At 39.4% G+C, this 26,675-nt stretch overlaps 1 protein-coding gene across 5 annotated transcripts; it reads right to left on the bottom strand.

The window, feature by feature from the left end:
* Window positions 1-1,001: 1,001 nt before the first annotated feature.
* On the bottom strand, window positions 1,002-26,675 carry VSTM2A (V-set and transmembrane domain containing 2A). 5 transcript variants are annotated; one of them, XM_020914332.2, is made up of 5 exons: window positions 26,498-26,675; window positions 24,582-24,748; window positions 23,464-23,514; window positions 20,386-20,722; window positions 1,002-2,994 (listed from the first exon to the last, which is right to left on the bottom strand). In XM_020914332.2, the coding sequence occupies exons 1-5, from the start codon at window positions 26,574-26,576 to the stop codon at window positions 2,906-2,908; spliced, it is 723 nt and encodes a 240-aa protein (XP_020769991.1). In that variant the 5' UTR covers window positions 26,577-26,675; the 3' UTR covers window positions 1,002-2,905. The 5 variants fall into 5 exon arrangements, with proteins under 5 accessions (XP_020769991.1, XP_020769992.1, XP_020769993.1 ...); XM_020914333.2 differs by having other exon boundaries at window positions 2,903-3,116; XM_020914334.2 differs by lacking the exon at window positions 1,002-2,994 and adding an exon at window positions 3,123-3,254.

The raw sequence follows: 26,675 nt of genomic DNA, 5'->3' as shown, positions 1-26,675 counted from the left end.
TGGAGGAAGGCATGGCAACCCACTCCAGTATTCTTACCTGGAGAATCCTATGGACAAAGAAGCCTGGCAGGCTACAGTCCATTATGTCACAAAGAGTCAGATATGATTTAGCACACATGCATGCAGGTCCTTTTAGGTGCTCAGAAGTATCTAACCTTACTTTGAGGTCAGCAAATCATAATCTAATCACTTTCAGAATCAATGAATGTGAAGGACAACCTCCATTAAACAAATACACATGTGGAAAAATATGCGTATGATTTCAGTGGGTTCATGGACTCTAATTTTATTTACTAACTCAGATTAAGAGCTCCTGCCTTATATGATTTTTGTTTATTTTATGTTCTAGCATTTTCATTTGCACTTCCTCATTTGTAAGCAGTTTGTAAATTTTTAAGAAAGAACTCAAGAATTTGACTTAAATTCATGTAAGCAATTTGAGCTTTTTGTGACTTGTTCTTATAAAAATATTTATCATATAACCTTGGAAGTCAAGGTCGAGAAAGTCAAATAACTTATTTCTCAATCTTTATTTGCTTCTATAGTCATAGTTACATACCAAGTAATTAGTCTCAGAGAGACACGATATATGGTGAAACTAGATATCTCTTTGTTATAGTTTTTGTTCCAATATTTAAGATTCACATTAAAATTTCCAGCTTGGAGAAATAGATTCTATGCCATGTTCTTTCTCAAAGAAGTCAGTAAGTCAGATTCTTGGTAGCACACTGACAAAAAACTCTGTCATTTTGTACCTGATGCAATGAGTGTAATGAGAGTTCTTTCCAACCAGCATAATGTTCTTTATTACAAGGAGCATGGTAAACATCACTGATACAGATACATATCCATCTTGCCTTAGAACTGACCAATCTCATGACCTGAACTTTGTGTAAAAGTAAATTACATGGTGGATTTTCCCAGTCTGACTGAATTTGAAAATGTATACTTATTTATGCTTGAATGTATACAAACTTTAGAGTCCAGATAGACTTAACAAATAATATTTATCTTGTCATTTTATTCATTTTAAGCATTAATCTTGAAAGAAAATAAATTTCTAAGTTAATAAAATAGTGCAACCAAATCTTTTATTTATTTTTTCTCATTAGACTGAAATAATAAGCCAAGTGAACAAAAAATGTCAATAAAAGATTTAGCATGAAACATAATTTCTCAGAAGATAATGTTAAGGATATTATGGAAATATCACATTGCTTGTAACTGAATTGCAGAAAATCAATGCATTTACCTTTGAAAAGCAGAGGTATTCATTGCTTCAAGCTCCAGTTTAGGACCTTAGGCTTGGTGTTGCTGGTCCTATAGAGATGATCTTCTGGTTTATTATGAATGAAAATGGAAGAATCCCTCTGGAAGGAAAACTCAGGTAATTTCTATCTCAACCATATCTATTCCATAGTGTATATGGAACACAATGCTAGTTCTGCCTATCATTCTTTGCCAGAGTAAAACACAGGTTCCAAATAAAACAGTCATAAAGCCCAAAATAAGAATGAAATATTTAAAATTATAATTCACTTAACTAGTGAAAACTGAACACATTATCTTCTTTAGTTGGGGATTTGTAGTCATCTTTTGCATACTATATTTAGCCAACAACCAAATTTTAATTTTAATTAGCAGACATTAAAATATAATTAGCAAGTAACAGGGTAACAAAGCTACAAAAATTCATACAGATCAAAGGAAGCAACATTTTTTTAGCCATAGCAAAAGGTGTTCTTTCATGAATTTAGGGACTCATGATGACCACTTTCCCTTCCCCATATCCACTTCCCAGGCAAATTTTATAGAGACAACATTGCTTTTTGACAAAAATGATGGTGATACAGGAATGGCTGTCAAAATGAGAGCACATACATTCTCAGAGTCAAAAGATCCTCAAACCCCAATAAACACCTTATATAAAAGAACATAGCAAATTCCAACACAGCATACACATAACAAAATTAATTCATTTATCAGAGAACAATACAATTTTGAATATGCATTTTCCAGAAGGAAGCAGGGGGCAACAGAAGCCACCTGCCACTGTCAAGCCTGTGGAAGTGAAACAATGCATTACAAAATCCCCACTATATAGGAATTGTAAGTGAAAAACAAATGTTTTATCCAAAAAGAAAGTTGGTTGATGGTCCAACATATAGATATTTATTTGTATATATTTATATAGAGAATGATAAAAATCAGCTTTCATGAGGCTCAGAGTCTATCTACTTTGAAGTTGTATCACACATACTATAAGCAATTTACAGAATTTGTCATTTGCGTATACAAGAATTGCAAAATGACTTAAAATGCACTGGAATATAGAATGCTTAAAATGTCTTCATATAAACCTCCCAGGATTTACAGGGATTGGCCATAATCAGCATTTGCCAGCATGGAATAAGAACTACAATCAAGAAAAAGCAGACAAACCCAAGAAAACGGGGAAAGTTTAAAAAAAAATCTCTTTTATTGTTTCTTATTTAAAATTTTTATTTCTTATTTAAAATAATGTTGTTGACTCGCAGTGTTGAAAATCTTGTTCTTGCCCCCAGCCAGGGGTTTTGTTTGATGATAGTTTATGTTCTGTAGCCTTTTGATCTCTGCTTACTTTGCGCAGATAATGGGCTGTAGTAGAAAATCAGTGGTGTCTGTGGTAAATATTCACTATACCGAGGACGGTCAGGCCAACCCCTGAGCAGTCAGTGAGATGATGCTTTGAGTAGCCGAAAGAAAAGGAAAAATATAGATCTTGCTATTAGAAAATGTTCTATCACTTCACACTAATTCTCTTGAAATGAAAGATCAGCGATTTGCCCAAGAAAATGTTATGAACAAAGCGTGAGATAGCCTCTTCGTTTATGCTTCCGAAAGCAGGCGCTCCTTGTGTACGTAATTAGAGTACAGTGGGTGCAGAGTGGTGCTTGGAGTTTAGGGTCAACTTTGCTGTCCGCTCCGTAGATTTTACAGGCGATTTGCTCTTTGCTTTAAGAAGAGAAAGTGATATTGGAAAAAAGTCAGCACTTTAGACTAAAGCAAAGCACCCTTCACAAAGCCACAGACAAGAAGCAGGACAGAAAGTCCATGGCTTGTAGCTATCCTCGCACCTGCGGAAGAAGTTATAAGATATTCGCTCATCTCGAAGATTTCCAATGCTCCTTATTAGGCTGTTTTAAACACATACATATATATATTTAATTAGCTCGCCAGCTTGGCTCTGGTGCCCATGAATGTCTTGGCATGCACTGCAAATAACAACACATACAAAGTATTTCAGTCCCAGGAAGTGGTCTTGTTTGCTCTGTCTGTTTTCAAACCACGCCATTTCACGGTTGGGAACACTGAGAGGAACAAATGCAGATGCTTTTTCCTCAAGCAATTCTGTGAGGATTATTCCCTACAGTCATTTGGTTGTTCCTAAATGGGTGTCTAAAAACACGCCCCCTGTCGTACCACTGTAATCATAAAAACCACAGGAGGTGAAAACCAAACCAAGGGCAGCAGGCTTCTCAAGGGTAAGGAGAACAGGTTCTGAAGTGTGTGCATTTGGACATCTGCTTTTAGAAGAAGAGCTTTCTCAACTTTTTATCCTTAAAATCTGAAGAAAATTTAGCATTATCAAGAACTGGACATGTTTGACAACTCTCTGAAACTACATAAGGGAGGGAATGAAATTGTCCTTTTGCATTTTTTCTTCACATATTTTATGCATGAATGTAAATGATACACCATTACTAGTAATAATCATTATTGGTAAGAAAACAAAAATGTGATGGACCTTAAAGCATTTATTTTCTTTCTTCCTTTATTTTAATTCAAGAAAATTTAAAAGGGTTTGAAGGGAGTGAAGGTAGGCAAATTCAATCGTTTGAATATTTCAGCTAAATCATGTTCAAGTCTACATTCGTAGTGATAGAAATTAAGGTGAAAGCACACACTCTCAAAAAGTGACTGGAGTAAATACTTAGGGTTGGTTCTAAAGGGGTGGTTTAGCAGACTCACATTAATGTTTCCAGTTAGGTTACTTAAGTGTCACCATTGATTTGCCTTTGTTTAGGGGGTGAGTCATGTACTTAACAAAGAAACCTGATGACTCAAAACCCAAAGTCAGTGGTGGGTCTCTGGAGTGTGTTGCTTCACTCAAGCTGGGTGACAAATTTCAAAAATGCAAAAGTAAAGGTACAGTCCACATGTGGCTCTAAATATAAAGATTATGCAAGGGAAATATATACAATCCATGTAGAATCACTTGCATCAGAAACAAAATTAAATATGTGCCCTTGTTATCTTTGAAGGGAGAGCTTTGACAGGAATTCATTTAATTAAAAGAAAGAAAGAAACAAAATGATTACATGACTCCTTAAATTGCCAGTAGTACTTGACACAAAGTATGTCTGATAGTGAATAACGTTTTAAAAAATGCTAAAAACACTAAAACCAAGGAAAATGATTCACACTTCAAAAATGATATTTTGTGAAATAATGTTTCCTTTTCAGTATAAGCATTGCAGATTGGCTCAAACTTGCTGAAACTGTGAATTATGTGCTTCCTTTCTCAACTAATCAACCCTTCACAGGAGATGTCCATCATTCCTGAGAATGATACAATTCCAAGAGAACAGCTACCACTCTGACACATTTTCTTATTATACTGTGTCCAGTATGTGCAAATTGAAACAAAATTTACATGGGCAGTATAACCGCAAACAAACCCAATTATATACTGTAAAGAATATGTTAAGATTAATATTTTGAATTGCCATCAGATATGCAATAAAGCATCGCAACACATACCATTTTTTCAGACTGTAATCATTCATCCACTTCAGGCACTTGCATTACTAGCACATTGTTCATTAAGTGAAATTTATTTCTGTCAAGCCAATTATTTTTTTTTCTCTATACAGTAAATTCTAGAATAAATCTGTTTTGTCATCAAATCACAGATTGTTTCTCTCTTCTTTCTAAAGGTTTTATTCATGGCTGGAAAGACGGGGTATGTGCTTCTTCATCTTTGTAACCCCAAAGATTTCAACAGTGAAATCTGAGAGTCTAAAATGCTATACTGTGTCCTATGTAATTTTAACAAATAATCATCATAGTCAATTTCATTCAGATGCACACTATTCTGAATATAGGGCTTCCCAAGTGGCGCTAGTGGTAAAGCCAATGCAGGAGATATAAGACATCTGGGTTCAGTCCTTAGGTGGGGAAGACCCCCTGGCTGAGGGCATGGCAACAGACTCCAGTGCCTGGAGAGTCCCGTGGACAGAGGAGCCCAGAAATCTACGGTCCCAAGAAGTCAGACACAACTGAAGCGACTTGTCACACACAAACACACATTCTGAACATAATATTACTGTTTCACCAAACATGCTGTGGTTTACTCCAAAGAAATTAAAAAACAATACTTTTTTTTGTAAAGAGCAAACTTCGGCTACTCATCACTCTCTATTGTTGTTGTTGTTTTGGAATGATGAGATTCAGGATTGCAATCAGGAGCCCTGACTTCTAATTTGCTTTGCAGCCACTCACTTCTGAAATCTCAAAAAATGTGTTTATTGCTTTGATGTTTCCTAAAATGAGCATAACAACTGTTTGCATTTTATTGTTTTGTATGTATTTTCTCATGAGGATGCCAGAAATTGTTTGGTCATCTGTTTTGCTTTATTTGGTTTCCTTTTGCTGTGTGCTCAAACCAAGCTAGATAACCTGTTTTTCCCTAAAAATGATCATTCATTTAAGCAACTCTTCCTCTCAGATAATCTGTATTCTGCCGTGTCTGTTCCCATCAAGTAGCTGTAAGCTCTCTTTCCTCTAATCTTCCTGATGATTCTGCTTTTGCCTCTCTTATGGCCTCAACAGGGCTCACACTGACTTATAACTCATTATATTTGTATCTTACCCCACTGATTACACTATAAACTCATTAAAGGCAAGGATAAAATTTTAGCAGTTTTTTTGATTATTCTCAAACTGTAAAGCAATGTCTTGAGTTTTTAAACTTTTGCCCTAACACAAAACACCCTGTGAAGAAGAAACGGAAATGCTTTATCTAAATTCTGTGGAAAATGCTGAAAGAGATGGGAATACCAGACCACTTGGTCTGCCTCTTGAGAAACATGTATGCAGGTCAGGAAGCAACAGTTAGAACTGGACATGGAAAAACAGACTGGTTCCAAATAGGAAAAGGAGTACGTCAAGGCTGTATATTGTTACCCTGCTTATTTAACTTCTATGCAGAGTACATCATGAGAAACACTGGGCTGGAAGAAGCACAAGCTGGAATCAAGATTGCCGGGAGAAATATCAATAACCTCAGATATGCAGATGACACTACCCTTATGGCAGAAAGTGAAGAGGAACTAAAAAGCCTCTTGATGAAAGTGAAAGAGGAGAGTGAAAATGTTGGCCTAAAGCTTAACATTCAGAAAACTAAGATCATGGCATCTGGTCCCATCACCTCATGGGAAATAGATGGAGAGACAGTAGAAACAGTGTCAGGCTTTATTTTTTTGGGCTCCAAAATCACTGCAGATGGTGACTGCAGCCATGAAATTAAAAGACACTTACTCTTTGGAAGGAAAGTTATGATCAACCTAGATAGCATATTAAAAACCAGAGACATCACTTTGCCAACAAAGGTCTGTCTGGTCAGGGCTATGTTTTTTCCAGTGGTCATGTATGGATGTGAGAGTTGAACTGTGAAGAAAGCTGAGCGCTGAAAAAATTGATGCTTTTGAACTGTGGTGTTGGAGAAGACTCTTGAGAGTCCCTTGGACTACAAGGAGATCCAACCAGTCCATCCTAAAGGAGATCAGTCCTGGGTGTTCATTGGAAGGACTGATGCTAAAGCTGAAACTCCAATACTTTGGCCACCTCATGCAAAGAGTTGGACTCATTGGAAAAGACCCTGATGCTGGGAGGGATTGGGGGCAGGAGGAGAAGGGGACAACAGAGGATGAGATGGTTGGATGGCATCACTGACTCAATGGACATGAGTTTGAGTAAACTCCGGGAGTTTGTGATGGACAGGGAGGCCTGGCGTGCTGCGATTCATGGGGTTGCAAAGAGTCGGACACGACTGAGCAACTGAACTGAACTGAACTGAACTGAAATTCTGGCTAGAAAATGTGCAGATAACATGCTTCAATGAGGAACAGTCTAACAGAATCTGAAGATTTTTCTCTGATTCAGAATGTGATTTAATGATGTCCTTTGACTTCAGTGTAATAATGATGCCTTTCATTTGTTTCCATGTTTAAAGATTCCTCAGTGCTCTCTCAGGTGCAATTTCTCATGCCTTTGTAAGGTAGGGGAGGAAGGATTTGCTCCATTTTGCAAATGGAAAAGTCTTAGAAGTCTTCTTAGAAGTCTCGTGAGTACAGGCACTTAGCTTTCTTCTTCAGCCCTTTTTGTTTCTCATGATAGTGCATCACACTGCCCTCACTGGGATGCGGATAAACAAGACCGCTCCCCAAGACTGTGTCTGTGACAAATGAGTTTGGCCAATGAGAAATAGGAAAGAAAAAAGCTTAAATATTTTATCTTCACTATGTATAATAATTATTTCGGAGAATAACAGAAAATTCCATCTACTTCTTTTATCAGAAACAAGACAAAATAAGAACCTATCACAACAACAGAGAGTTGTGTCCTTGGAGTCCTTGGAGATCAGGTGGAGAAGGAACCATTTACCCACATTCTCAGTCACTGCCTTCCTCCTGCCTTGATTAACTCAGCACAGCCTCCCAGCTGGAAAGCCTGCCTTGCCCTCATCTGTTTGCCAGATGGAAGGACTTGGCTCCCTTTTTGCACCTTCCTTTTTAGATGGTTCCATCTAAACTGCCTCCCCCCACCCCCCCGCATCTATAGCCATGAGGATGGAAGACACTGGGCAGATTGAACAAAGCTGCACCCTCTCCTTCTCACCAACCTGGAAGATTCAGTACCTACTATGTGTCAGGGAATACGTATACATGTGACATATAAATATTATCTTAGTTTATCCTCTCATTAGGCCCATATAGTGAACACACGGATTAGGAAAATGTAACTCAGTGGCATGGAATAACTCAATCTGGGTTACAGTTACTAGATAATTAAGCAAAGGTACAGAAATGTGGACACAACAATGCAGTCAGATCAACTCAGGGTCTGGACATGCTTTTTTCTGAAACTCCCTCAGGCATTGCAACCTTGCCTCCACATGTTAGGTTAAGGTGTGAAGCTATTATTTAAATGTACAATACTCTTTTCAGAGAAAATGCAACTGGCTTTAGGGAAAAAATAAACTTCTTTCCCCAAGACTGAACTGATAAATATTGGATATGAAAACATCAGCTTCTTTGTTTCCTAAACATTAATAAATAAAGTTTGTTTTGTGTCTTATAGTATGCCAAATGTCTGATGATATAATATTATTTTGAAATTTTCATATTATAGTCTTTTAGATCTTAAAGGTTCCTCCAAATTCTTTTGTATATTTGAATGAGACATGGTTCCACCCTTATTGTTACATGTCCTCTTCTTTCTATGAACTCTTTTCTATACTTTTAAGCCAAATTTGATAGTCTGGAACCAGGAAAAGTTAAGTTGATGTTCAAAGTACCATCACTAGTGATGGGAAGAGAAAGACAACCAAAGCTTCTGGCCACCAGGAAAGCTATGGGATATGGATATTTAATTCAAAGAACTAAGTAGAACACTGAGACAAATATCTAGATAATTTATCACATCTAAATCTTGCCAGCTTTTAAAATATCCTCTTTCTCTGGGCTGAGATTGTTTTGATGGATTTATTTCCTATGTGAGGACAACTCTTGGTTTTGATATGGGGAAGAGTCACAATTCAGGGCACTGATCTACAGATTTAGGTATAATCCTCAAAGGTTTTTCTTCTTGTTTGAGTATCTAGTGGGATTAAAAGAAGCAAGAGAAGAGAAAGGACACAACTTCTGTCCCCTGCTCTGGCTCTCTGATCTGGCTCCAGAATCTTAATTTTCTCAAAGTGAATATTAGTGATGCTTATCCTATGAACAAACTTAAAATGGAAATTTTCCAATAATAAAAGAAGTAACACTGAAATAACTGTTTTGCCTGTGAAGAGGCCTAGGTTACAGCTCTAGAGACAGACATGCCTTGACTAACCTCTTTTTTATTATAGGTGTCAACTTTATAATATGAAATTAGCTGTGAGAAAATTTGAGCTATCTTTTAATGCAATTTTTATTCAGGTTTGCACATACTAAATCATGATTTAAGGGGAAGGGTCAAATAATAGGATGATTTTATCCTATAATTTTTTGAAAATGATATCTTTTTATTAGATTCCTATGGAACTAGTGCCAATTTCTTATAGAGATCCATTTTTTAGAAGAAATGTGCTTCATTTTGACCTAATACATAAATCGCCTATTTTGCCCAGGCATGTTGGCCAGCTGTTTATATGTCCTTTCCTGCTTGCCTTCAGTCAGCAGATTCACACCTCTATCCGAGCTATGAGGCCTTGCAGCTGAGGGAGACCAGCGCAGCTGCCCATGTGCACAAAGGGCCAAGTGACCGGGTGGGGCAGCGACACCCCACTCACCACAGGAGGTTCCAGACTTTCTTGCTTAAGCAGCCTTTTGGGGTTCCTACTTTCTACAGCAAGTCAAGAATGGGCACATAAAAGTGAAACTGCCTTCCACCTGCTAGGACCACAGTGCATCTCAAAACAGCACATTTCCATTGTAATTGACTCATCCAAGTAAGAACTGATCCTGGTGCAGACAGGGTGATGATTAGGACAATAGCAGCTAATATTTCTTTACCTCTGACTGTGGTCCCAGGAGGCTGTCATGATCATTCTGCTGATTAAGGAACTGAAACTGAGAGGGGTTATACAATACACTGCTTGCTAAAAGAGTAGGTGAAGGACTGCTACTCAGGAGTTCTGTCTGAGGCTAGAAACTGATATGCATCTAAACAAATGTTTGTCTGAGCACTTAAATAAGCACATTCAACTCAAGAATAATCTATGAGGACAATTGGTGCCAAGGTGGGATGGCTTTGCTGAGGGCCTGTGGGCCAGAGTTCTGATCCCATCACAAGTAAGGACAGTGTCCTAAGGGTGTCCCTAGCTTTTGCAATTTGCTTTATTTCAAGCACTGAGAGTTTAACCTATATTGGATCTTTTAATGCAGATAGGATTCTGAATTCATACAGAAATGCTCTCTGGGACTTTTTTGAAGCGGTCATATGAAACAAAACACAGTTAACAAGTATAAAATCTCCTAGAGTATTGACTTTCCTTGGCGTCCCTGGGGACCATACCACTGCTCATCACTTTGATCTCCCTCCAAACTGGGGGCTCAGTCAGTCACATTACAGAGAGGAAAAGTAATTGCATGACATTTTATTTAAAGACTTTATATGTGCTTGGCTTATTTTATCAATATAACACCCATTATGTTTAGACAAATAAGAATAATTTGATGGTCAGATTCTCCAACCAGCTCCCAGGAAATAAGATATAATGCTATTAATTTCAACGTTACCAGCAATTTCTAGGGACACTACTTTCACCATAGTGCTTTTAATATACATACACACATATGTGTACATGCATGTGAGATTTTTTGTCATAAGCTTCACAATTACACAAAACTTTTACTTTGCCTTTATTTGTTAAATGTATTTTCTCTCTCAAGAGCTGTCTGACATTGGCTTATTTTTAAATTTGGGCAATTTAAAATATCTTTTTCTTATGACAAAAGTAATAAATTATCAATGTACAAATGTTATCAATACAAACAAAATAATCAAATAATTTGATGGGCATTTTCCTATTATTTCTTGTCATTTTCTATGTGAATATCTCAGACTGACTTAAAATTTAGTATTCTTTATGTTTTCACTTTAAAGTTCTTAGTCCTATATTTTTTCACATTATATTACATATTGGTTCTTTTCTAATTTCATTAAACTTTCTTTGCCGACATGATTCTAGAAGGTGCTTACTGTCCATTGTATGGTTTTTGTCATGCTCACTGGGACACTTCCCTCCTATTGGTCCTCTGAGTATTTCCCACTGTGGGCAGAGCTCTGTGATATGCATTCCTGTTCACAGGTCAGGGTCTGCCTCACTCCTGAGCTCCTTGGATTTTCCTCCCAGGGCATCATCTCAGGGCTAGTCTCAAGCCCTGAGACGGATCTTTCTTGCCAATTTTCCTCCAGAAGGGAAGTATCAATTCACCCTGCAAGCAATGATACAGCAGAATACCTGAGTCATGGTAGCCTTGCTGACATGCGTTGATTATTAAGTGAAAGTGAAAGTTGCTCAGTCATGTCTGACTCTTTGCAACCCCATGGACTGTATAGTCCATGGAATTCTCCAGGCCAGAATACTGGAGTGGGTAGCCTTTCCTTTCTCCAGGGGATCTTCCCAACCCAGGGATCGAACCCAGGTCTTCCACATTGCAGGCAGATTCTTTACCAGCTGAGCCACATCTTTGCCAAATTATGTGTCAAATTTTCAAAATTGACTATGGATTTGACTGGGAATACAACGAATCTACAAATACCTTTGAAAAACTTGACATATTTCTAGTACTGAGATTGTTCATCCAAAAACAGCATATTTTCTCATTTATTCAAACCTAAACTCTTCTAACAAAGTTTTCTAATTGTTTTCATATTTATACTGCTTATTTGCTATTCCCTTAAAAAATTAGATATGTTATACCCTTTTCTTGTTACTATTGAGGATTATATATTATGCTGCAAATATTTTCTATTTGGCTATTGCTACCATATGGAGTCTGATTTAAGTTTATATCTTTGCCTTGAGCTTATCAATATTACAAGATCACTTTTGATGTCTCTAAGTCATTTGGAATGGATTACATAATCATTTGCATCTCTAAAATGGGCATTTTCCCTTCTTTCCCTGAGTATTAGACACAAATATTTCCTTGTCTGTTACACCACTTATTAGTTACACTTGATTTAATCAAACAAATGTTTTAAATTATTTATAGCATATAATGATATTTTCATTTGTATATTTTGCAACTTTAAACTTTCTTTAGTAACTTTAAACTGTCAGGGCTCTGATTTTTATGCTAATCTTCCTGTGTCAAATTTTTATTTTCTGCTCAGCTCTTTATTTAATTGAAGTTCATTTGGATATGCAGCCTAAATTGTAATGTCTTTTTTTTTTGTTATTTATTAAATAAATTCACCTCTAATTATACTTTAATTCATCAGATATTATTGTATTTTACTTTTTAGAGCCTTCTCTGTTTATATTTATGTTACTTTATTGCCCTCTTTATACATGATTATTTCAGAGAACCAAAAAGTGACGACCTCACTTACATGCCAGGTATACTCTGCTAGATGTTTAAAATATATCATGACACAATGCTAAAATGTTATGTGGGGCACATATGTCACTAACTCTTTTATGGATAATGACTCTGAGGTTCAGAGAGATTTGTATGCAGCTCACTAAACAAACAAGGTATCTAGGAAACAATCTGTTATCTACTACTATTATGTCATTCTTATAAGGTTCTAAATCCATTTTGCTTTTCTTTATTTTTAAAGCTTTTAATAATATTCTTGTTTATGTTTTCAGATGCACCTATGGGGTTGCAAAGAGTCGGACACGACTGAGAGACTTTCATTTTCACTTTCCATAGTTATTTTGTGATTTAAAAAAATTCTGAGGCCTTTTCTGAAAGCTTGAATTTAATTACAATAGCAGACAGTGTGTATAACTTCAGCTTCCAAAAACACATTGCTTATTCAGCTCACAGTTCAAAGTCCTAAAAATCCTTTGAAATTTTATTATTTTGTAACCAATAAAGTCAACCATCTAGTTATAACCTTGGTCAAGACAGTTGATGGCTAATGTGGTATGGTTATGTAGGGGATGATTTATCATTAATTAACGTCATTGTGACAGAAGAAAAAAGGAAGCTCTGAAATTACGAACAATAAAATGTAGTCAGGAATGAAGACCCATTCTCCCTTCTTTAGCTCATCTCCTACACACAGCCAACTACTTGTCACGTATGGAGAGTTGATCAGTGACACGGTCTCTATGTATATAATTTCATGTAATTCTCAAAACCGTGAGGATCATTCCTATTTAATAACTGAGGAAACAGAGATACATGCAGCTGTGAGTGATGGACATGAGATGAGAACAGTCTAACAACTGTGCCCACCACCTCCCCTGGTGAGAGAACCAGCTGGTCTAAGAGGCATGTTCCCCTGGTTTTCTGCCTATTTGGCGCAGATGTAAAGAATCTCTCTGCCAATGCCGGAGACGCAGGAAATGCCGGCTCGATCCCTGGGTCAGGAAGATCCCATGGAATAGGAAATGACAACCTACTTTAGTATTCTTGCCTGGAAAATCCCATGGACAGACGAGTCTGGCAGGCTGCAGTCCATGGGATCACAGACACGACTGAGCAACTGAGCACGCGCAGCTGAAATGCGTACACCTGTGTCAGCCTATAGGTGGCAGCAGTGTTCCTTGGAAGAAGGAGCCCTGGCCTTTCTTGAGAATTCGCTCTATTATGACCAACAGAGTGAGGTCTTTCCCGCAACTTCTCAACCCTTTGGTCATCTATCCACATAAAACTCCTCTGGCAGCTTCCTGAAACCTTAAGGAGAATGAAATCATTCGTGACAAGATCTTAAAACACTGGCAAATTCTGTTTCGTGGCTCCTCAATCACAGAGCCCTAGTAATCACAAATGAACCTCGCAGAACCCTTAAGTGTCCATGCATTGAAAAACCCTTACAGCAGAAAAAGGAGCCTTGGTTTTGAAGACCCAGCTAGTTACTGAATTTCAACCACTCAAGTTAAATACAGTTTACAGGAGAAGTTAGCCAGTACAGACTCCTACTCTGCATAATTCGAGCTCAAACATAGCTCCAGCAGGTTCTTTGACCTGTATTATCCAAAGCATTGCCTCAAATCTATTTTTCATCTTATTCATGGCTGCTTGATTTACATAGCAGCCATTTAACTGATAGAATTACAGTGATCAAATTAATTTAACCTGTGTAAGCAGCCAAGTTGGATCATTAAACCAAAATCAACATTGAGGTCTGGATTATACATGTGGCTCTCTACCTGGATGTCGTGCACCATTTCCTCATATTTTAACTCAGGAAAATAATCTCCAGCAAGACACTGAGCCCCTCATCTACCTCCCCTCACCAGCAGTGAAATCTGTTGTAAGATAACTTCTCTAACTGTGACCACCTTTGGAAAGCTCCTCCATTTGTAAGCCAGAGAGGAGCTTCTGGAGCCCTTGGATTCTAGCAGCTGGAGCAGCAGCTGCCTTTCAATGCTCAGGTTCACATCATGTTGAAAACACAACAATCATACTTCTGAGTTCAGAGAGTCAGTATTCCTGCTGAGCAGCCACACATGGAGACATAACTACACCTTAACCATGGCCAGTTTTCTTATGAGTGCCAGCTTGAAGAGAACAGCTTCACAAAAGTCCAAAACAATACTGGAAAAAACAATAACAAAACACCAGTTTCTAAAAGTGTCTTTTTTAGTATCTTACACATGTACACACATCTCATAGTACATAATAAATTTTTTTCTCTCACTCATAAGTCATAAGAACTTTTTAGAGGGAATGAGTCTCATAATTAACTGCACATAAAACTGGATATTTCTGCTTCTACACTCAGACATTTGTTCTGGGATATGAACTTTTTAATAAGCTTCCTTGTAAGTCTGGCACAGGACATCTGCGCTTTGAAAAACACTGTTTAGGAGTCTTGATAGTTTTTGAAACAGAGGCAATGTAATTGATTTATGCAAATATAAGATAAAAGAAGACAAAAGCAAAGTTATATCTGCCCTCTCTCCCTTCCTTTTCTCCCCAAACAAGACGTCCACTTGTCCTAGGCACTTACAGGAAGGCAAAAGAAGTGGTGATCTCTGTAGCCAAAAAGTCATCTTTAAGGTGACTACTATTTTGTCTGTGTGTCAGGTTTCCCAGAAGATGGGACTTCTAGCACCAAAAGGAGGAATGCCCCAGGAAAAGGATACAATGAGGAAAGTAAGTGTAAACAAGTTGCTGTGGGGACCTGAATGAGGAAACAGCCAATTCTGACTAAGACAACAGGAGAAAGTTTATAAAAGAATCTGCATTTGATTATGAGTCCAGCAAAGAGGGAAAGAAAATATCATTTTCAAATTCATAGAGGTAAGAAATATCTGAAAACATTCCGGAAAGAGCAATTTAGAAGATTATGTGTGAGGGTTAGGAAATCAGGAGAGACAGCTGGAAATGAGACCTTGAAAATCTGTGATGGTGCTTTGGAAATGATAATTATTTAATATTTATGTTCTGTTGTGATGTGTTCCACAGATTGAGATATGAGCATATTCAAGATTTCTTCATTAGCTGTGATGGTGTTATTAAGAGAACTGGGGAACACCAGAGGAAGAACATTTCTTTTTGGTGAGAAAGCTAAAACAATAAATTCAATTTTTTAATATTTAGGGACCTGATCTAAATATTTATTTCTGTGAAACAAGGCACCCTAAAACCTAGCACCTTAAAACAACAATTTCTTATTATGCCCCCCAGGTCTGGGGGATGGTCAGCCGGGTTCAAGTCAAAGGCTGACTGCCTTCAGTCAGCACCATGTCTCGCGGCAGCTGCACTTGGTCTCAATGGCTGGCTCCAAGGCCACAGCAGAGGCTGCCTATCCTCTTGCAGGAAAGGCCTGGAGTTGGCTGCTGAGGCAGTACTCCTTCCTATCTCATCGTCACGGTATTCACAGTCCAGTCCAGACTCACGGTGGGCACAAGGGGCACATGTGTCAACAGCTGCTGTCAACCACTGTGCAGAGGCTCTGCTCTGCTCAGGGCTCCTGGGACAGACCTGGCCGTGGCGGAGGGGGGGTTCTTGGGGACAGTAGGAGCCCTGGTCTGGCTCTCCAGAGAGAAGTCAGGATCAGACTGTCAATTTGTTAGGGGAACCACCGACCAAAACCACCTGCCTTGGCCAGGCACAACAGTAATCACTTGCATGAGTTATCTTCCAACAGGAAGTTCTGGTAAGGAACATGGAACTAACAAGCTACCACCGACAGGAAGGATTTGGGAAAGGTCAAAAGAAGAGAGGAGATATCAGTTCATATGTCCGACCTGTGAGGTCCTGCTACCTCCCAGAATCCTCCTCGCTGGAACCCATCTTGGCTGAGCGATGCACAAGCCACCAGCAAGGACCCCAAGTCACCAAATATGGGCCCAACAGGATGATCGGCCACAGACAAGCTGGCAACTAACCCCATTACTATAAGCCCAAGACTGCAAGTCACGTGGCAGACTTTCTCCTGGGTTCTCATACCCTGCTGCTCTCCACCCAGGTGCCCCTTCCCAATAAAGTCTCTTGCTCTGTCAGCACATGTGTCTCCTCAGACAATTCATTTCCGAGTGTTAGACAAAAGCCCACTCTCAGGCCCTGGAAGGGGTTCCCCTTTTGGTAACAGACTGAGAAATTTTCTAAGAAAAACTTAGTAGTTGAAACCATAGAAATGGATGAGATTGGAGCACTGAGAATGGGAAAAGAGCTACATTTAAGAGAGGAATTTAGTTGGAGAAGTCCACAGAGAGAAAGGGGGATGCTAACAGTCAACTTGAAGGGACCAGAGCGGAGTTCGGGAGATCAGCAGCTGAGGGAGGGGCTATGGGTGTGACCTTTGGGGTGTAGCTGCCAGGCTGGGTGGGACTGGGCCAGGCTGCATTCACAGCTTCACCAGCTTGTTGGCAAGGGTGTGGAGAGGGGATCCATAGAAGGGAGTATAGACTGGGTGGGGAAGGACCAAAGTAGGAAGCTGGGCTGGTGGTGGATGGAGGGGATGTTTGGCTTCTGTATGAAGCAGATGTTCTCCATGAGACAGAAAGAAATGAGTCGAGAATGGTGTAGTTTATTGAGGTACTTGGGGATCTGTTCTCGGTGCAGATGGAACTAAACCAGTTCATGCTAGAATCAAGACTTGCTACCCTCAGAACACCTATAGGACATTCTAGATGTTAGTTATGGCTACAAAGATTGGAGAAAAGAAGAACCTAAGGTAGTGCAAAAGCCAAGTTCTACTTATTTGCTTTATGATTTTTCTTCAGTATTTTGGTTCTAATTGTGGATTATCAAATGTAGGTAGAATTAAAAGAATTAAAAATAAATACCATAAAGATACAGCTCAATTGGATAGTTACATGCTCATTAGCTTTTGAAAAATATCTGGTAAAGTAGCTATATATTTTGTGACAGACAGATAATAAAAGACTATTTTTCCATATTTTTAACATAAATTTCTGCTCTAGGAAAACTGAGTAATTTGAATGTTATAATATATATTCAGAGTTATTTTCAGCTAATACTTTTCCTTCAAATAGAGACAGAACTATTTGACAGAAAGAAGCACGAATTAGGAACTGAATATTTCAAACTAAACAGTTCAGTCAACTAAGTAAAAACTGTGATGAAAATAAAAAGCCAACAGCCCAGCTTTTGGTAACAGGTTGGTATTATAGTGTCACACACACCATGAATGACACATGCCTCCCTATATCAAGTGAAAAAACTAAAGGCTAATATAACTCTTGGTCTGTAAAGGCAAGATTTCAATTATTTTGTCTTCATCACGTCTTGCTTTTAATAAAACAGGAAAACAAAGATGCATGGTCAGTGTAATTTACAAATATTTTGTTTTCTCACAAATTAAAATATAAAAATGATTGATTCTTTGAATAATGGAAGTATGTCTTCCATTTTTGTATCATTGTGCTTGGCATACAAGCTCTCGAAAGGATGGAGAGTGAATAAGTGAAGCATGGGTATTGAAATCAGCTTTATTTGAATATAACCTGAAAAATCATAAAGCAAATTACAAGTCAGGATGTGGGTATTAGAGGAAATATTATATAGATATCTAACCCAAATACTGTATCTTATGCAATAATTGTGCAAGCACATAGACTCACACATGAATAAAATGAGTGGCTGGGCCCCCATAGCTTCTGCACTAGAACTCAGAAAGCATTAAATGTATATAAAACATTTTCCAGTATTCAATGGTAGAAGAAAATAGAAATGAAAATTTTTATATGTTTCAGATTAACCTTTGCTATTGAAGATAATTTTTAGTGGAAATGACTTTGGATGGATACAGGCTCCCATGAGCAGTACACCCCGTTCCTTTAGAAGAAGCAATGGGTGAGGCTGGTGATGGGTGGAAAATGAGTGGGGATTTCTCTTTGAAAATTATTAGATTTGTACAGCCTTTACCATTTAGCACCAATCACAAGACTAAGAAAAGATATTAAAATAAAATGAATCTTTTTAGAGTACATTATTCAATCTAAAATGTAAAGAATTTAGAAATAGAACTTTTCATCCTATGCTTAGAATCCTTCATCTGGGATAAGTAATCTGATTCCACAAAATGGATTTATTGATTTCTAGCTTGGAATATTCTATTTAGGCTAATAACTTCTACTTAGGCTAATAATGATTTGGAGTCCTCATCAATAAGGTTGTAAATTGTCTGGTGAGTGGTCTCTGTAATTTTGCATATAGCATTTAGGTTCTTCTTTTGACAGTGAGAAAGGGAGGAAGACAATGTCTCCAAAAGTATAAAATCTTTACCAAATAATGGCTACAAAAATTATAGCTGTTAGGGGTGTGTGTGACACACATATATATACACATATATATGTGTATTTATATACATTTATTTTAGCTATGTTTTTTTCTTTTGGGGAACAAAAGAGATGATAAAGAGGAAAATGAGGCAAAGTCACACTAATCTGGCTTCAGAGAAGCTGTCTCCTTTCAGCCTGGCATAAGGTGCCATAAGCAAGACATGCTGGGATAGCTGCTTACCTACATCACAGGGACCCTTAGTCAAGCTCACAACAAATAGTCTCCATTAGCACATGAAGCCTAAGGAGGAATCTAGGGTGGCACATATTATTTTTCAAATACTGTTTATAAATAAGGATTTAAAGGAATACATGTAAATCCATGGCTAATTCATTTCAATGTATGACAAAAACCACTACAATATTGTAAAGTAATTAGCCTCCAACTAATAAAAATAAATGAAAACAAAAAAAAATAAAGATATACACATGTACACTCACATGGGCTTCCCAGGTGCCTCAGGGGTAAAGAATCCACCTGCCAATGCAGGAGGTACAGGAGACACAAATTTGATCCCGGGGCTGGGAAAATCCCCCAGAGAAAGGGAAGAAACAGCAACCCACTCCAGTATTCTTGCCTGGAAAATTCCATGGGCAGGAGCCCGGCAGGCTACAATCCATGGGGTCTCAAGAGTTGGACGCAACTGGTAAATATATATATAAATATATATATATATGTACTTTTTTACATATAAATGTAAAAATATATTTATATGTTTATTTATATATAAATCATCCTGATAAAATGATGAAATTTAAAAAATCTAGTAGCTAAAAAGAATTTGAATGTTAACAATATAATTTTCTATTACAATAGTAGTATCATTCTTCAATGATAAACTATAAAGAGACAAACTCAAAAATGAGAAATTCAATATTTTATGCTCCCTTCATCCTATAATACTGCATCAAGCATTTGAGCAGGATGCAGAACAGTCTAGGGTAGTGTAAGGTACTGCTCATTCCATGCCAAGGTTAAAACTTCAGTGAGTTTCCATTGGCTGAATCATTGCATAAATTAATGCTATTCAGAACAGCTTTAACTTGCACAGCTGACTTAGGAAATGTGTGACTAAGCTTCTAAATTGGCATCGAAGCCACACTGACAGGAGCTGCCTTATCACTGTACCACTTTCTGCCTTTCACCCTCCTTACTTCCTCCCATTACCATAATTACTTTCATCACAGGCAGCTGAAATTTCTCCTTCAAAATCAGAAGCCCTTGGTAACTGGTCCTGCTTAAAGCTATGGGTCCCTGAAAATGTGGTTTGTCTCTTTCAATTACATGTTGATGAAGTGAAAGTCTCTTAATTTGGGTCATTATCGATACATAAATCTGTAGAGAAAATGAACATGCATTTATAATGCAACCAAATGCACATGATTTATTGGGCTTTTAGGGTGTAAATACAGAAGGAAAAGAAGTCCAGCCCTCAGATTCCCTGGACATGAAGCACTGCCAGTGACTAATGGGGCAATTCACACCGTCAGGGAAGGTCAGCCTCTGGCTCTCATAGCTCACCCTCATTTTAACTGAACTAGCTCTCCAGTTTTAGAGAAACCGTCATACATGAATCTGTCTACACTGACCCATCTTCCTGTGGAGGGTTTGTGAGTGGTAAAATGGGTTTCCATACCTGATTGTGGACTTTGTTTGGGGATTTTGGCTACCTCTTGAGGGCTGGAAGTAGAGGGCACTCGCTGGTTGGCAGAGCTGTGCATGCTGCTGGGAGCTGCCACGGAGACATTCTTGCGAGGCTTCATATCCTGCAGCCACATGGGCGAGGCCTCGAAGGCCTGCATCCTCCGGGCGTGGCTGTTGGCGTTGACTTTTAGGTAGGCCTGGGCTTTGTGTTCCTGAAGCTCTCCATAATTGGCGTCGGTCACCCTGCACTCATATAAGCCTTCATCCTTTTTCCTCACTTTGGAAATCTGAAGCTTGTGAGAGATGTCATTGCCTTGGACTTTCACTGTCTGAAAAATTGCGGGTAAAAAAAATAAAGTGCTACATCAAGTGATTTGGTTCCCATATCTTGTCCTGAGCTTGCTAAGGTTGGAAAATTAAAAGGTCTTATTGGCCTCACAGCCACAGTCAGAAAGTTTTTTATTTCCTCAGCAGTCTAATTAGAAGATCTTATTTATCTTATTCTATTAACACCTAGATTCACAAGATCATGGAAACATGAGTTCAGTCCAGCTAGACCAGATTCCATCAGCCATGTGGTTTGCATTTGGAACCAGCTTCACCATGATCTCATCATGGGACAGGCCTCTGCCAGGTTAGCTCAGCTGAATGAAGCCGGACCTAACGCATGCATAGTTTACAAAGCCTCTCTTCTTCTCTGAGGGCTAGCTACCACTCTGAGAGATCACAAACACATGCTGTTGGTCACAGCTGAGTTTAAGTGAGAACGTGCTTTTAATCCCCACTTCAGGATGATTACTAAATCGACTAACAAAATAGACTTGGATAGTAAAGTTTGACTCCAGCTGTTGGTGCAGTCTGACCTATAGTTATGGGGTGGCAGGACTCAGGGAGCAAATTAATATCACCTGAAATCCTATGATTCAGAGTACATGCCCCTGCTACCACAGGGTCTGTGTGCTGCTGGAACTTGAGATGCCAGTAATTAAACACTGCTTTGATTTTCAAAATAGAAACTGATTCTCACTTCTGATATTGTTTATACCAGATTAACACCAAGAATATATATACGGTTATATACAATACATAAAATCCTACATAACATGCAATACATCTGTAAGCATCTTTATCAGAAGAGGCAGATTCGATATAGATCATATTATCATATTATCCATGACTGACAATGATGGGCTTCATATGACATTCAAGATCTGGATTTGGATAATTTCCAAATTAATTTCAAAAGACAAAGAAGAGAAGTGAGAAGGCAGAAAGTTATTCCTGTACTGGGCATTACACTTTGAAACAGCCATAAATAATTTAGAAAATTTGGGAAGCATTCATCTGGTTTTTACATAGAGTTGTATATATAAACAGTTTTCAACATCTGAACCATATCCATAAGCATGCATTTATATACATGAAAATTACATACAAATATTATTAAGACTGTAAAACTAATGGGAGACAGTAGTTTCAAATATATTTTCAACTGAGTCTCCTGATAATGTTGGGGTAGTCAGAGTGCGTATATATTGTTATCCCATTTTATAGAAAACTTAGGCTTAATGGGTTTGGGTCAGTGCTTGTCAATGTTGACTGTACACTAAAATCATCTTAGGAGGTTTAAAAAATACTCTCATTTGGATTAATGCAGAAACACTCTACATCTCTCCAGGGCAAAGCTCGTACTGTATTTTGTAAAAATACACCTGGGAATCCAAATTAACTGCTGGCTTAGGTCACACACCAGGTGAACTGCGAACACACAGCTTTCTGCCTCTGTGTTTAGAGCTCTTTGCAGTTGACTAGATTGTACAAACTCTGGGCTTTGACAATGCTGTGAGCAGCTGTGCGCATGACTATGCAAATAACTGCATGCTTCCCTAGGTCAAGGTGTGTGAGGCTGCTTTACCACCGGTCTTTGGAGGATTGGGGTATGGGTGAAGAATGAAAGATGAATAGGAAACAAACAATATATCTAATTATATGTGTATATATAAATGAAATATTTAAGAAAAACATTAATAACTGATCTTACTAATAAAGCTTTTCTAGCATTGTTGGAAAACAACAGATTCTGTGATACAAGAATAATTAAAATTGAAAGAGTCAGTGAGTTTATGAAAAGAAATTGGGAGGTTCTGGTTTATATCTTATTTTTGATACTTTCTTCCATGCTGACATTATATATTTAGGTTAGAGAACTTGATTTTATTAGCATATTTTTACACTTTTACTTATGATGTAACCCTAATATTCTATCACTTTATATGCTCTTAAAATAGCCTCAGAATAAACTTCTTTTCAAAATGTGATTTTTAGATTCCTTATACACATATTACTTCTAGTAATGGAAACTTGTTTACTAATTATCAACAAACCGAGCAATTCTATTAGTATAAAGTGATTCTAGATGACTTCCTCTGAGATATAGTAAAATTTTTTTTTTCTAATTTCAGACGATCATGAGTAGTAATAACCAGCAGAGTAGAAACACATCTCTGTATTTTCAACAGGTTAACCTCCTCTAATAATGCTTTTATATTTATATTGACTTTTGGTCTCATATTACATGATTTTGAACACTGGCATTAGAAATGCATTATATGAATTATGAATGACATTGAAAGTTCAGTTATTTTCATTACAACTTCAACACCCTGTTGGGTGCTTTAATTTTTTTTTCTGCCTGGGAAGATTTTCGTCTTTTACTTGCTATTGAAGGATAATTATTGGTATAAATTTGAATGTATATTATTAGTATTGCTGACTTTTACTCTTATAGTTAATAAGAGCAAGAAAGCAACATTCCTCTTTGGGTGCAAAATGATTCCCAAGTAGTTTTTCACATATTTACGCCATTAAGATAAATAATTTTATGCTATGAATTCTAAATCTTTTTCAATGTGTCTGTACCCAGTGAGGTAAGGTAAGACAGAGCCAGAGGGCTCTGGTACTGCGTGTGCAAATTTCCTCTATTGGGGACAGTAAGTAAAAACACTTTGGAAAACCGAAATTCACTAACTGGCGCCCTGGGCCCGAGTGCAGCGGTCGCGTTGACACTCACGCTGATCTTGGTCCCATCTCCGTCAGGGTCCCGGTCTGGCAGCAGCTCAGCCTGCGGGGAGGGACGGGGTAGGGGGCACACGGATGCTCAGACCTCGCCCAGCCGGAGCCCTCCGCTGCGCAAACGGGGAGGGAGGGGCGCTGTCCCAGCCACCCGCCAGGGGACCAATCCCTGCGGCTGCGCCCGGGGATTCGGGGCCAGGGAACTGGGGCGGGAGGGGGCGTGGTGGGGAATCGGCGTGGGCGTGCTCGGCTTCGGGGACCGGGGCTCGGGAGCTCGGGGAGCTGCATTCGGGTCAGCGGCCGGGGTGCGCGAGTCTGCGGAGGATGGGGCACCTGGGAACTCGGGGGACTGCATTCTGTCATTCCCTGCTGTCACTCCTACAGACCTTCACTCGCCCCCGCACATCCGCAGCCTCTTTTGCAGAACTACCTCCTTCGCGGTTCAGACCGTCGTTTCCCTCCCCGCCCCCTCTTCTCTCCTCCCCTCCCCGCCCCCTGTCCACTCGAGTCGCCTCGGGTCCCTCCGTCATTCCCCATTCCCTTTTTTCCGCCGTCGCCCCGTCTCTCCTTCTTTCCCCATCTCCCGCCTCCCTCCTCGGTCTCCTCCCACCTCCTCTCTCCCCTTCCATTCCCCCTCCTACGTCTCTCCGCCTCCGGTTCAGTCTCCCCCTCCTCTCCATCTCTCTCCCCGCTCCCTCCCTCTGCGTCTGGCAGAGGTGGTAAGAACCCAAGGGGGTGGGGGTGATGGAAAAACCGACATAATGTGTCCCCATCCCACCATACTGAAGGGATAGCGAGTGTCCGGGGACGTATCAAGGCAGCAGTGCCATCACGGGCTGCTGACAATGTCCAGTACTCAAAGGAGGAGTCTATTCCCAGTTCTTAACCGGGAAAGACTGGACAACCTGCTTTCCCTCGGTTTTAACGCGGTGTGGCCAGGACAGAGTTCACCCCCTGGCATCCCTAGGCGTCATCCTTGCCGCCAGGAGAGCCAGAGGTGTTCCCACGGGCGCCCCAACACTATCTTGGTCAAGATCCTGGCTGGACAGTCAGGAGTCTAAGTCAGTGAGTGGGCCGGACGCGAAACCGGTAATTCGGGCGACGCGACTCCGCTACCTGTGCCCCGGCCACATCGGCCCCAGGCTCCAGGTCCTCCGGCCCCCGCAGGAACCACCACTGGATCTCCAGGTACACCGAGGCGGAGCCGCTCTGGAAAGCGCAGGACATCTCCACATTCTGCCCCTCTGTTGCTGTCACGTTCCGCGGAAACTCGGTAAATTTTGCTGCAAAACAGAAACGCACCCTTTTGGAATAGGTACTCCACTCTTGACAGTATCTCTTGTGAGCTCACTACATTTTCCTGGGTCTTAAAAAAAAGGCAACAAAACCCCCCTCTATGACATCCCTGAGTTTCCCCCCAACGCTTTCCTTGGCCTCTTTCTTATTTTTGGTATCATGCCTAAATCATTTTGTTGTTGATCAAATCCAGATAATAGAAAGGTTAACAAGCTTGCCAATAACTCCCCTCTGCTAGTCAGGCTGCTCACAGTTAGATACAAATACCTTTTGTCAGACTGCAGTATTCCCCAAAACTTACCAAGGGATTCAGGGAAGTACATTTTACACAAATCTGTCAAGCTGATACATGAAGAGAGCCTCTTATGTCCAAGTTTCTAAACAATCTGTGACTAACTGGATGTTCCATGTAATAGAGAAAAGATCACGATTATCTGTCAAAATTTACATTCCTGATATATATCACAACACATCACAGTTGTGATTGGAGGGCTACAGAATTGAAACAAGCTGCACACTTTTTAAGCTGTGGATATTTCTTTCTCTCTTTCCAAATTAACCTTCATATCTGTTCCCAACAAGCTATTGTATTGTAAATTGTCATACATCATGGGATGAAAGAATCACACACCTGGGCTTGGTTCAGATTAAAGATTGTTCTAAAGTCACTAGAGACTTTTTTTTTTGGAGCCTTTTCATTACAAATCTTGACAGTGCTAGTTTGCAAGATTCATGGAGTCATGGTGAAACTCACAAAAATATGTTTCCTCTCTCCCAAAGGCACTTCCCTGACACATTAGATGGTTGTTCTTATCTTGTCTAAGAGACACTCTGAGAAAGGCTGATGATGCCTTAAAAGTCTAGGAGAGATTTGTAGCTTAAGGGAGTGCAAAGCTACAATGCGTACTCATTGGGAGTAGGACTGGGGGGCTGCAGGGTCGATTCAGGGAGGATACACTTTGCCCCCACTTTTTAAAGCAAGGCTCCATCAGTGTCTGTTTTAAAAAAAAAAATTATAAAATCCCAACATGATCTCTACTGAAATTGAACTGTATTTATACTTAGAGGAAACGGGAGGTGTTAAGACGACGTTCTGATCTGAAAAGGACTTTTCGGTTGATAGCATTTCTGTCTGCAGAAGTGATGCAGTCTTCTGGCAGCAGAGATGTGATCTGTTCATGGTGCTGAAATGATCACTGCAGCCTGCGAACTCCTCAACAACTGGATTCAGCAGGCTGCTGCTGCTTGTAATGCAAGTCGTGCCTTTTTATGGGTCCTCAGAGGAGTCTGTCCTTTAATAAACACACACGCAAACGAAGTCACACGGACACAGAAAAAGGAAACTCTAAGCCCATACTGCCTACATAGAGGAGGGCTCGCCATGGAGAGACCCCATCCCTAGCTCTGTTGGCGATGATAATGTATGCAAGAGTGGTTACCCTGTGCATGCACACAGATAGAAGGAACACACACACACACACACACACACACACACACACACACTCATAGCTCTGTGTTTGTGCTCACCGAGGAAGCCACCTCGTTGTCAGGAACCAACTGGATTTGCTCTCAAATCTAGCTGGGCTACTATTAATAAACTTTAAAGAAAAATACCACAGAATACTATTCTTCCTTACTTGCTAAGAACCTGCCTGCATCTGCCTGGCCGTTCTTTGAACGCAAAGACACACACACACCGCGAGCAAATGTATATTTGCCAGTGAGCAAAGACTTACCTTGAGAAGAAAGCCCTTGCTGTACATATAAAACGGAAAAGAAAACAAATCCAACATATGCCAAAAAGATCCCCATCATTCCAAAAAGTGTAAGGTGGGGGGGGGTCACATCGGTGTATCCAACAGCCAAAAAGCTTCAAAAGAAAGGAATGCCACTGTCCAGCAGGCTTGGTCTCAG

Source organism: Odocoileus virginianus, unplaced genomic scaffold (assembly GCF_023699985.2).
Source record: "Odocoileus virginianus isolate 20LAN1187 ecotype Illinois unplaced genomic scaffold, Ovbor_1.2 Unplaced_Scaffold_11, whole genome shotgun sequence".
Lineage (NCBI taxonomy): Eukaryota > Metazoa > Chordata > Mammalia > Artiodactyla > Cervidae > Odocoileus > Odocoileus virginianus.
This window is presented reverse-complemented; position numbering and strand designations above follow the sequence as displayed.

What these genes read in the sequence shown, in the direction of transcription:
- VSTM2A (XM_020914332.2), bottom strand. Translation starts at nt 26,576, where the DNA reads ATGATGGGGATCTTTTTGGCATATGTTGGATTTGTTTTCTTTTCCGTT. An exon ending in CCGATGTGGCCGGGGCACAG is followed by an intron (nt 23,515 to 24,581) that starts GTAGCGGAGTCG and finishes CCCTCCCCGCAG; the next exon opens with GCTGAGCTGCTGCCAGACCG. An exon ending in GAGATGGGACCAAGATCAGC is followed by an intron (nt 20,723 to 23,463) that starts GTGAGTGTCAAC and finishes GCAATTTTTCAG; the next exon opens with ACAGTGAAAGTCCAAGGCAA.